The sequence below is a fragment of the Coregonus lavaretus genome (assembly GCF_964263955.1).
Source record: "Coregonus lavaretus genome assembly, chromosome: 15".
NCBI lineage: Eukaryota > Metazoa > Chordata > Actinopteri > Salmoniformes > Salmonidae > Coregonus > Coregonus lavaretus.
The window spans coordinates 38,433,536-38,446,209 of NC_140002.1; the positions used below are offsets into that span (position 1 = coordinate 38,433,536).

Consider the following 12,674-nt stretch of genomic DNA (forward strand, 5'->3'; position numbering starts at 1 on the left):
TAAATCTGTTCCCAAGTATTCCCACGCATAATTGAGAGAGACACATTTGATCGTATACAAATAATAATAATTAATAATAATTGATTGGATTTATGTAGCGCTTTTCTACCAACTGAGGTACTCAAAACGCTTTACATAGTAGGGGGAAACTCACCTCATCCACCATCAATGTGTAGCACCCACCTCAGTGATGCACGGCGACCATTTTTGTGCCAAAACGCTCACCACACATCAGCTATCAAATAGAGAGGTGAGGAGTGATATATGCCAATTAGGAATGAGAGGGATGATTAGGTGGCCAGGTTGGGAATTTAGCCATGACATCGGGGTGAACACCCCTACTCTTATAATAAGTGCCATGGGATTTTGAATGACTACAGAGTCAGGACACCCGTTTTAAAGTCCCATCCAAAAGACGGCAGCCTACGCAGAGCAATGTCCCCATATGTAATCAAGGTTTGAAATTATTACGTTTTAGTCAAATATTATATATTTGTGTGCTTCTTGCGGTCAATTTGCTGTTTATTAAATATGTTTTTATTATGTTCCAGCCCCCCGACCATCTGCTCAAGAAAATATTTGCCAGCGGCTGAATCTAGTTGATGATCCCTGGTATAAGTATTTAGAAAAGTAGATTATTTTTGGCTTGCCTATACGTCCTTTCAATTTGCCGGAGACCAGCTGGGGAGACAACCCTACCAAATGGCCCAAAGTAGCCTATGGCGATATTTACTCCTACTTGGTGGAATCTCCAGGTTTGCATAAATATCCAAATGCAGAGGAATATTATAGCTGTTATTTGGATGGATACAGCTCACTAGTCCTTACTACAAGCTAGCAATACACATAGCTAAATACACATAGCTAGTTAGATATAAACTATTGTTAACAACTTACCGGTGATTAAGTGCATCGAACACACATTATGTAACGGGAGCCCACAGCTTCCCATCATCATCGCGGTGTAATAGCCTGAAACCATGAGATTCGTCTAAATTGATGACACTTCATTTGGTGGTGTTTTTCTCCTATTTTTAAAACAAAATGGTTTGCGACAGCTTTTCGGCATCCTAAAAGCAGGGTTAGTTAGCTAGTTAAGAAAGTCTGTTGGAATCGTCTCTTTGGCTGATAATCGTGATGTACATTCCATGCGACAGTCTATCTGTTCATGCAAAAAACTACGTTTAGAATGAAAGTGTTTTTAGGTATGATGTAGTTTGTTGATTAAGACGACATGGAAGTATGTTAAAAACGACCAACCAAGCATATCCAAAATGTTTATAGAATAAAATAAAAAAAAGAATACAGCCGTTGTCGGGTTATGAGTAAAATAGGCAATTTAACATAGGAGTAACGGGAGTACCCTTCCGATGCACCCGACTCAGGGGCGTGGTCACATTAAGCCTTGCCTCACTGTGTGTATCTATAAAGAAATCATTCCGCCATTTACTGGTTGCTAAAATTCTAATAAAAACCTTGCCTCACTGTGTGTATCTATAAAAAAATCGCTCCCCCATTTCCTGGTTGCTAAAATTCGAATAGTTCGCCTAATTTCAGTTGATGTGACAAAACAAGCATGTATAGTGTAGAGAATCATTGTACATTTTAGTCATTTAGCAGACGCTCTTATCCAGAGCGACTTACAGTTAATGAGTGCATTTTATTTTATTTTTCTTCCATACTGGCCCCCCGTGGGACTCGAACCCACAACCCTGGCGTTGCAAGCGCCATGCTCTACCAACTGAGCTACACGGGGCCCATCTAAACCGATATTAAATATATTTCCCATAACCACATATATTGTATTTTCAGCTGTTTGAAGCTGGTGTACAAAACTGAAAATGAAAGATACAAAAATGAAACTTAAGAACAGGAAGCATAGAAATAGCCCACAAAAAACATATCTACAGCTTCTTAGACTTGCTTTCAGTGAGAATGATAGATCTATAACTCACAACTCTAAGTACATTTGGTCGGGTCGCCCAAAAAGGTACATATTGCAGCTTTAAAAAGGATTCCAATTGAGTTTCCCCATCTCCTCGAAAGTAGTATACCCTCTCCTGCGCCAATGGCAGATTTTGAGGAATTTTTACATCCATATCCCAGTAGAGGGGCGTGGCTACTGTATAACGTCATTCCGTGAGGCACTATGCCTGTCAGGCGCGGTCTGCCCTTCTGGTGTTGTGCGAGGTTGAGAGCTCAAGAAGAACATTTCAGACGCTGATAGACAAAAGACCCAACCATGGTAACGTTACGTTTGTTTCAAATCGTTCTAATTTAGTTATCCTAAATATACACAGTAGCTGTATTGGGGAGGAGTACTTACTTGGCCCGTTGAACATGAAATTAAGTGATTTTATTTCGCACCATGTAGTTTTACAATCGATTAACATTGGCTAGATGGACAGCTAACTAGTAGCCCACATATGCGAGCTGGCATCTAACTAACTAGCTTCAATTACATTGTCATTCGTGGTCAGAGTTAACTCATTTTCACCTAGCCCTTCCTCGGCATTTCATCTCTCAACCATGAGCTAGTACATGTTAGCATCCCTGGTAGTAGCTAACGTCACTACATAAACTACCTAGCTAGGCCTCTTGTTAAACAGATGGCAAAGAAATGTTAGCAAACTAACGTTACGCTATCCACAATTGGTGTTGATGAGAAGTGTAACCAGTTACTGTATTGCCTTGGAATTTAACGACGGCAAAGTTATGTTCGAGCAAGACCATGCCAGATGAGTGCCAGATAGCTGTTGAAGCGTTAGCCTAACCAGTACCGGTAACTACCTCCTGTTCCAGCCGACCCCACCCTTACTGCCAGTACAAGGAAGTGTAACATCATGACATTAGCTAGCTAACTAGCTACCTGGCAATGTTCTTAGAATATGATGAAACAAGTCTATGGACTTTGTTCAGTGGCGTCTGTTATTATTCACTGCGTGTGTTCACTTCTTAAACAATTTCGGTGACCATTGATGGTTGGTTAGCTGCACAAACTAGCAAGCCATGGAACCCTGCCACAATTTCCCTCTTGCTTGACAAAACGGCGCGCCAGTGTTTCTAAAGCGTTATAAACAATGTGCCCGTACACTTCGTGACGTATTTCATTACGCCGTACATAATCTTCACGGAGTCTTGTCCCACTACTTAATGGACAATTGTAGCAAATATTTGTATAATTAATCCAAGATAGACCAGAGCCTGTCGTTTCCAATGGGAGTAAATTAATCATAGTGGGCAGAAGGAGCCAAGCACGAGCTAGTGAGATCCTATTGGCGTGTTCTAGCGTTTATTTGCATATTTTTGTAAGGGAATGCCTACTTAGTGAAGTGGTCATGTGCAATAACTAAATTCGCCCTTGCACTCCTTCTAAACAATGCAATTTTTAGGAACTTTGGCAAAGGGTAAAGTTTCCAAATGCAGTCCACTCTGTTTGTTACAGATTCTAGTTTTGGAAACAACAAACTGTATGGAGATCAAATGTTTAATCGATGAGAAAATAAGCAGAATCTCGGCCAAAATCCAACTTGCTTCATCTTCTCCCACTGCCGGCCACTGGGCTTCCTCTCATCACCATATTTAGTAGTGAGTGGAAACGCCAACCAGATGCTTCACATTTATACAACTGATTAAATATTTGGCTCATTGTTCTGTGATTCAAATTTTATTTTTCACACGCACCAAATACAACAGGTCTTACCGTCAAATGCTTACTTACAAGCCCTTAACCAACAATGCAGTTTTAAGAAAATAGAGTTAAGAAAATATTTACTAAATAAACTAAAGTATAAAATAAAAAGTAACAATAAAATAATAATGAGGCTATATACAGGGGGTACCAGTACCGAGTCAATGTGCGGGGGTACAGGTTAGTCAAGGTAATTTGTACATGTAGGTAGGGGTAAAGTGACTATGCATAGATAAACAGCGAGTAGCAGCAGTGTAAAAACAAAGTGTGTGGGGGTGTACCATCCTGTAGGTTTTCACTCCAACCCTAATCTAGCGCATCTGATTCAATAATTAGCTAGTTGATCAGCTAAATCACGTTTGTTACAACTGGGGTTGGAGAGAGAACCTACAGGAAGGTAACTCTCCAGGAACAGGGTTGGAGAGCCCTGACCTAGGACATCAACAGCCAGCCAGGGTTTCATTAAATAAGCTATAGGGAATACTTTTTATTGCACATTTAGGCCTAATTAAACTGATGCATTTGGCAATGTTAAACTTATATTCACTGGCACAATGAAGAATAGCTTAGCCATACTCATTGATAGCCTAATATATATTTCAATATACTTTTGGTGAGTTTACGAGGCATTGCTAGATACAGATGACCAAGATATAGCCTACGCATGGTTCTGATTGTCTCGCTGGCTGCCCCGATCCTCTCTCCCTCGCCTGTTCCTCTTTTTTTTCGCTTTGAAAACGCTTGTGTGTTTGGTCTTCGGTCTGTTGCGTGTAGAATAGCTCAGCCCACTCATTGATAGTCCATACTTTAGTGAACTTGCGCGAGACATTGCAAACCAAGAAATTGCGAAATACAGCATTGCGATAGCCTACATCTTTTGATTACCAATGCACAGTTCTGCCTGGTGGCCGACATGCCTGGCTGTGCCCCTCCCATCTCTCTCTCTCTCGCTAGCTTGCTATTTCTTTGCTGTGGAAGATGCAAGAGTTGGTTCTCAAAGTAAACTACGGGAAATGGTTTCCTCCATTGCAAAAATATTGAATCTTAGGAGTCGAGGAGTCTATTGCTAGCGGAATCTAAGCTCGAACACCCAGAAATGGGAGTTGACGGGCAAGGAGTCGAGGAATCTATTATTATGGAGTCGACTCCCCACTACTGATTGTAGTGTTTGTAACGCAAGATGGAGGAGAGCCTGTCTCTCGTTAGAGATCTCATTTATTTTGGGAGATTGCAAAATATGACCTTTTCATTCAAGACAGGATAAATGTTGTTTCAGGTGATAATAAAACATGTTTTGTTTCATTACTTTTTCCTCAACTTGTTTCTCTAACTTTATAGCTGGGTAGGTTGAAGATGCCACTAGCTAGCAACCTATAATAATTATCATAAAAAAACAAACGTCATTACATCACAATAAACTAAATATTTAATATAATTGGCTTAACAGCCCATGTGTATTATTTAACATTACTATTAAAATAGTACTCACTTATAGGAATGGGTCATTGTGTACAAGCTGCTAGCTATACCATAAAGCCATCACTGAAAACCACGGTGTTCTTCGATGGACTCTGGCTGGACTGAAGACGTCGCAAAGTTTGGAAAATTTCAAAGTATGTGGCGGCCATCTCGCAACGGAACCTTTAACCATAAGGGGACTTCGCGATTCCACTCCGCTGTGAACGTCCCCATTGAAATCCATGACATCCGGCGCAACGTAATGGAGTGCTTATGGGTAATGTGAACAAGGCTTTGCCCATAAGCACGCTGTTAAGTTATGCCGGATGTCATGCATGCTCTGCAGTGCAAGCTCGCTTGACTTGCTATACAGTTAGAAAAACAAGTTGAGGAAAAAGTAACTAAACTGAAACAGTATATTTATCCCGTTTTGAATGAAAAGGTCATATTTTGCAATCTCCCAAAATAAATGTGATCTCTGACTTGAGACAGGCTCTCCTCCATCTTGCGTTACAAACACTACACTTGTCTGTTCAGTAGCGGGTCAAGACTCCATGAAGATGACATAAGGTGTAATTAAATGGGCTACATAACGATGTGTACGGGGCATAATGTAACGTAATGAAGGGCTTATGGGTAATGTGAACGAGGCTTAATGTTCCCTCCACTCAAAGGGTATGGGTTTCTGCTTCAGCACAACCACCATAAGAAAGAATGGCCCAAGTGCTGTAACCACTGCTTTGTGAGAGAAAAGAGGACGTGCAAATGCAAACACACTGTTAGCTAGTGGACATCCTGTTTCATATGTTCTTTGTGTAGTGTCTTATTTTCTCCTTGGTTAAAACATTGGAGTAATGTATTTACATTTACGTCATTTAGCAGACGCTCTTATCTAGAGCGACTTACAAATTGGTGCATTCACCCTATAGCCAGTGGGATAACCACTTTACATATTTTTTTTTTTTTTTTTTTTGGGGGGGGGGTAGAAGGATTACTTTATCCTATCCCAGGTATTCCTTAAAGAGGTGGGGTTTCAAATGTCTCCGGAAGGTGGTGAGTGACTCCACTGTCCTGGCGTCGTGAGGGAGCTTGTTCCACCATTGGGGTGCCAGAGCAGCGAACAGTTTTGACTGGGCTGAGCGGGAACTATGCTTCCGCAGAGGAAGGGGAGCCAGCAGGCCAGAGGTGGATGAACGCAATGCCCTCGTTTGGGTGTAGGGACTGATCAGAACCTGAAGGTACGGAGGTGCCGTTCCCCTCACTGCTCCATAGGCAAGCACCATGGTCTTGTAACGGATGCGAGCTTCAACTGGAAGCCAGTGGAGTGTGCGGAGGAGCGGGGTGACGTGAGAGAACTTGGGAAGGTTGAACACCAGACGGGCTGCGGCATTCTGGATGAGTTGTAGGGGTTTAATGGCAAAGGCAGGGAGCCCAGCCAATAGCGAGTTGCAGTAATCCAGACGGGAGATGACAAGTGCCTGGATTAGGACCTGTGCCGCTTCCTGTGTAAGGCAGGGTCGTACTCTCCGAATGTTGTAGAGCATGAACCTGCAGGATCGGGTCACCGCCTTGATGTTAGCGGAGAACAACAGGGTGTTGTCCAGGGTCACGCCAAGGCTCTTCGCACTCTGGGAGGAGGACACAACGGAGTTGTCAACCGTGATGGCGAGATCATGGAACGGGCAGTCCTTCCCCGGGAGGAAGAGCAGCTCCGTCTTGCCAGGGATCAGCTTGAGGTGGTGATCCGTCATCCATACTGATATGTCTGCCAGACATGCAGAGATGCGATTCGCCACCTGGTTATCAGAAGGGGGAAAGGAGAAAATTAATTGTGTGTCGTCTGCGTAGCAATGATAGGAGAGGCCATGTGAGGATATGACAGAGCCAAGTGACTTGGTGTATAGGGAGAAAAGGAGAGGGCCTAGAACTGAGCCCTGGGGGACACCAGTGGTGAGAGCACGTGGTGCGGAGACAGCTTCTCGCCACGCCACTTGGTAGGAGCGACCGGTCAGGTAGGACGCAATCCAGGAGTGAGCCGCGCCGGAGATGCCCAGCTCGGAGAGGTTGGAGAGGAGGATCTGATGGTTCACAGTATCAAAGGCAGCAGACAGGTCTAGAAATGAATTAAAAATGAAAAGCTAAAATGTCTTGTCGATAAGTATTCAATCCCTTTTTTATGGCAAATCTAAATAAGTTTAGGAGTAAAAATTGGCTTAACAAGTCACATAATAAGTTGCATGGACTCTGTGCAATAATAGTGTTTAACATGATTTCTGAATGACTACCTCATCTATGTACCACACATACAATTATCTGTAAGGTCCTTCAGTCAAGCAGTGAATTTCAAACACAGATTCAACCACAAAGACCAGGGAGGATTTCCAATGCCTCGCAAAGAAGGGCACCTATTGGTAGGTGGGTAAAAAAGAAGACATTGAATATCCCTTTGAGCATGGTGAATTTATTAATTACACTTTGGATGGTGTATCAATGCACTCAGTCACTACAAAAATACAGGTGTCCTTCCTAACTCAGTTGCTGGAGAAGAAGGAAAACGCTCAGGGATTACACCATGAGGCCAATGGTGACAGAGTTTAATGGCTGTGATAGGAGAACACTGAGGATGCATCAACAACAGTAAAGTTACTCCACAATACTAACCTAAACTACATAGTAAAAAGGAAGCCTGTACAGAATAAAAATATTCCAAAACACGCATCCTGTTTGCAATAAGGCACTAAAGTAAAACTGCCCAAAATGTGGCAAAGAAATTCACTTTATGTCCTGAAAACGAAGTGTTATGTTTGGGGCAAATCCAACACATCACTGAGTACCACTCTTTATATTTGCAAGCATAGTGGTGGCTGCATCATGTTATGGGTAGGCTTGTTATCGGCAAGGACTAGGGAGTTTTTTAGGATGCAAAGATGCGGAATAGAAATAAGCTAAACTAAGCAAAATCCTAAAGGAAAACCTGGTTGTCTGCTTTCCAACAGACACTGGGAGAAAAATGCACCTTTCAGCAGGACAATAACCTAAAACACAAGGACAAATATACACTGGAGTTGCTTACCAAGACGATATTGAATGTTCCTGAGTGGCCTAGTTACAGTTTTAACTTAAATTGGCTTGAAAATCTATGGCAAGACTAGAAAATGGCTGTCTAGCAATGATCAACAACCAACTTGACAGAGCTTGAAGAATAAAAATAATGTGCAATATTGTACAATCCAGGTGTGCAAAGCTCTTAGAGACCTACCCAGAAAGACTCACAGCTGTAATCACTGCCAACGGTGATTCTAACATGTATTGACTCAGTGGTGTGAATACTTATGTAAATGTTTATTCTGTATTTCATTTTCAATACATTTGCAAAAATTTCTACAAACATGTTTACATTTTGTCATTATGGAGTATCGTGTGTAGATGGGTGGGGGAAAATGTGTTTTTATCTATTTTGAATTCAGGCTGTAACACAACAATGTGGATTAAGTCAAGGGTTATGAATAATTTCTGACGGCGCTGTAACTGATGACATTTGCTCCAAATGTTTTCTAGCACCGTAAAGTCAACTGCTATGGACAGTGTAGGTGTGAAATGCTAATGTTAGCAGTGCAATGGCAGATAGTGATTTATCAAATTAATTGATCTCTTAAAGACTGATGCATTAAAGACTGTTTTTCTCCTCTTAGGCCTCTGGGGTGACAGTGACCGATGAAGTTATTACAGTCTTCAACGAGATGAAGGTGCGTAAGGCCCAGGCGAACGAGGATGAGAAGAAGAAGAGGAAGAAGGCGGTGCTGTTCTGCCTGAGCGAGGACAAGAAGCACATCGTCCTTGAAGCAGGTCGGGAGATCCTGACTGGCGACGTGGGTACCACCATCACAGACCCCTACCTGCACTTTGTCAAGATGCTGCCCGCAGACGACTGCCGCTACGCCCTCTATGATGCCACCTATGAGACCAAGGAGACCAAGAAAGAGGACCTTGTCTTCATCTTTTGGTGCGTGTCAACTGTTAAGCACTGGGTTTAAAAGTCAATTTAATTTGATTACAACTAGTCAGCACTGCCAATATAGAGACAGAATCTTGTGGTCATCTCTTTTGTTCTCTGTATCTCAGGGCCCCAGATGGTGCCCCACTAAAGAGCAAAATGATCTACGCCAGCTCAAAGGATGCCATTAAGAAGAAATTCACAGGTGAGCGGAATGTTTTAGGTTGAAAGAATCGTAATACCCGTCCAACCACTGTGAGAAGGTCTAGGGTACTTCATTCATTTGTCATTTTTTCACATTTGACCACTTTGCTCAATTCTAGGTATCAAGCATGAATGGCAAGTTAACGGTTTGGAGGACATCAAAGATCGGCGAACCTTAGCAGAGAAGCTTGGAGGCTCAACAGTGGTCACCCTTGAAGGTGGGCCTGTATAAATCCAGTCTCGGGTATCAACTGAGGCCTACAGGGAAAAATATAATTTAAAATCCTGTGTGTATGGCTGTTCATTCTAGAATGATAAGGAATTAGGTGAGGGGGTTTAGAGTACTAATAAGAGGATGTTGTTGTGGGGAGAAGAATCAAGCATGCTATTTCATGGTTTAAAATTGTGGTTATCATTCTACTTGTCACAATGAAGAACACACAGACATGTCTTAAATGGCAATTTGTGATGAAGGATTATGACAAAATAAATGAAGATTTGTCACCATTTCCGAGATTGGCCTTGCAATTTCCAAACTAATGAAGAACAAAATGTGGTTTACAGAGTGACATTTTTTTAACAGAGATGCGGACTGGGTATGTCCCTTGTATGATGGAGGGGTGTATGGATCAGGCAGATGAAATGGAAACTAACGAGCAGGGCTATGACCATCCCAGTGGGTAAACATGTCAATTTATGCACTCTGTTCACACTTAATTATCTGATGGTAATTCCTGTATTGCCAAATTAGTTATTCTTTAGCATGTCTAGCTTAAACTAGGTTTATTTTCCAACATGCTTCCAGTAAAATTCAAATTCCAAAACTTGACCTTATTCCAGTAAGTTAATATTTACAAGCGCAAACGGTTATGAAGCTGTGTACAAAAATGCATTCCTTTTTTCATGATGAAATTTCAGAACAGCTTGAACAGGGATCGATAGATGGTTTAACAATGTGGAGTCAGGGGTATGTAGTAATGTGGGTGGCACCAGTTGGAAGAAGCCTATGAGAGCAAGTAAAGTGTGGATGTATATGTGGGTGTTTTGTTTTTGTCTCCTAATGTCTAAATAAAGAAAATGCACTTACATTTACTAGCTGCTGTCTGTAACATGTTTTCTTTGCCTATGGTTAATTGTCCATTCCTGCATACGTTTTTTACATGTACATTTTTCAACTGATAGTCTATTTGGATGCATCAATATATTAGCAAATTATTAATTAGTGTATTCATGGTGCATATTTTATTAATCTTTTACATTTTATAGTGCACATAAATATAGCCCACACAGCTCAGTGGAGGCAAAGTGTGTGGGGAATGCAATTTTTGGGACGTCTCCAGGCATAAGCAACGTAAGAACTTATCCCAGTTATGTTTGCAACGCCAGGGTTGTGGGTTCGTTTCCCACGGGGGGTATAAAAAAATAATGTATGCACTCACTAACTGTAAGTCGCTCTGGATAAGAGCGTCTGCTAAATGACAAAAATGTAAATGTAATGAAAGCTGCCAGAGAGTGTGGGGACCATTGTCCACCCTCCCTCCCAAAAGCCTGGGAGGACAGAGAGAGCCCTAACTTCCAGGTCAGTAGCTTCAGCCCAACATCACATACACCAATTGACACTCAATTGCCTGATTGACTGGCCGTGTCCGAATACCCATACTAGCGTACTATTTACTTAAACTGCATACTGTTTAGTCATCGCATACTATTTAGCATGTACCGTTTAGTAAAATGTATGCAGAATGCCAAGGCCGCAACACAGTAGCGGCTCTAAATTGAGTAGGTGGAGCGAGGCAGAGTGCGGGGGTATTTTTCGAATTCAACAGACATGCATCGCATGAACTAGCCTGACAATGGCTCATTTCCAATTTGAATAATTTCTCTAAACTCTGAATAGAATAGGAATAGAGTTATAGGCAGACTTTCACATCCAACCTATACCACAGTAGCCCATCTATCCTATTTGAAAAGGACTGAAGACAGAAACAGATCATTTGGTTCCATTTCAACATATTTATTATTGAAACCATAGTGCTATAACATATACATTAAATCAAATAGCCTAGTACACACATCAACACTTTTCAAATGTTCAAATCAAAAGGCTATTGCACAGAAAAACGTGAACAGTCGGGTGCATCGCAAATTCAGAACCGCTGGACAGCAACATAATAAACTAAAGCACTGATCATTGGGAACGAGATCAGAATGACTGTTAAGGATTTATCCATCAATGAAGAAATTAAATAGGAAGCCTACTGTCGTATCGGGTGAATGGTGGCAATTATTGCTGATGAACAAAGGAGTCCGCTCATACTGAACTTGGATCATGAGGTTTATTCATATCACAAGCTTCAGCATAAGTGACAGATGTCATGACATCCGGAGAGCGACGCCTCAGAATGGCCGCTCTGCCCTCTCCTTCGTTTTTCCCCCAGTATATATAATCTCCCCAAGATGTGGGTGGCTCCCTCTACTGTCCAATCCCCTGTCTACAACACACTTCCTGTCTGTTGTATGTGGCGTTACACTAAAACATTCCCTCTTGATACTAAAATCAACATTCTTTCAGTTCCACTTAAAAACATTTAACAAAGGCATAATCCCAATACACGACATTTCCCCCCTTCGAGACGAACAGTCTCGAAAACAAACAGAATAGGATTATGACTAGTAACAATTTATCTTATTGAGTATCTTTAACATTAAACCAAAAACATTCTTCTCTAGAGTGTAAATACCTTTCTATGAAATATGAATAACTGTTTATGAAGTGTGAATACATTACTATGAAATATGAACAAATCTTTATGGAGTGTAAGAGCGAAAAACTGTCCGGCAACCTTCGTTCCAAATCCATCCATCAATCAAGACAGTAAAATTCTCTCACGGTCCCTCTGCCCCAGGCAACCACCTCGGTACTCCCGATAAACTCATAAACAATGTAAATGCATTTGAAACTATGATGCAATTAAATACACATGTAAGCCCCTGCAAACAAAATCCTATCCAAAAAATATCCACTCTAAGGCTGGTCAACCCATTGGACCCTACAGTGGACCTCTCCCTGCCTAGACTCCCTGTCCCTAAGCATCACCGAAATAAACAAAAACATCTAAGATCCTCACATGTATTCAATAACATCAAACATCATTCTACAAAACTTAATACCTAAGAATATGACACAATTATGTATTATACATCAAATATGTCTATATTTCATTGCAGACACTGGAATGTAGTCCACTACACTTCATCTCCCCGTAGGCTCCTCTTCCAATGGACTGTTGATGATGGAATCGGCCACACCCTCCTTGTTTCATCTCC

At 41.6% G+C, this 12,674-nt stretch overlaps 1 protein-coding gene across 1 annotated transcript; it reads left to right on the forward strand.

Annotated features, from left to right (window-relative positions):
* The first annotated feature begins 2,134 nt into the window (after positions 1-2,134).
* On the forward strand, positions 2,135-10,439 carry LOC311142998 (cofilin-2-like). Its single transcript, XM_084178787.1, has 4 exons — positions 2,135-2,245; positions 8,842-9,152; positions 9,272-9,348; positions 9,467-10,439. Exons 1-4 carry the CDS (start codon positions 2,243-2,245, stop codon positions 9,577-9,579), a joined length of 504 nt encoding a protein of 167 aa, XP_084034913.1. The 5' UTR covers positions 2,135-2,242; the 3' UTR covers positions 9,580-10,439.
* The last annotated feature ends 2,235 nt before the right edge of the window (positions 10,440-12,674 follow it).

What these genes read in the sequence shown, in the direction of transcription:
- LOC311142998 (XM_084178787.1), top strand. An exon ending in GACCTTGTCTTCATCTTTTG is followed by an intron (nt 9,153 to 9,271) that starts GTGCGTGTCAAC and finishes TCTGTATCTCAG; the next exon opens with GGCCCCAGATGGTGCCCCAC. An exon ending in CATTAAGAAGAAATTCACAG is followed by an intron (nt 9,349 to 9,466) that starts GTGAGCGGAATG and finishes GCTCAATTCTAG; the next exon opens with GTATCAAGCATGAATGGCAA.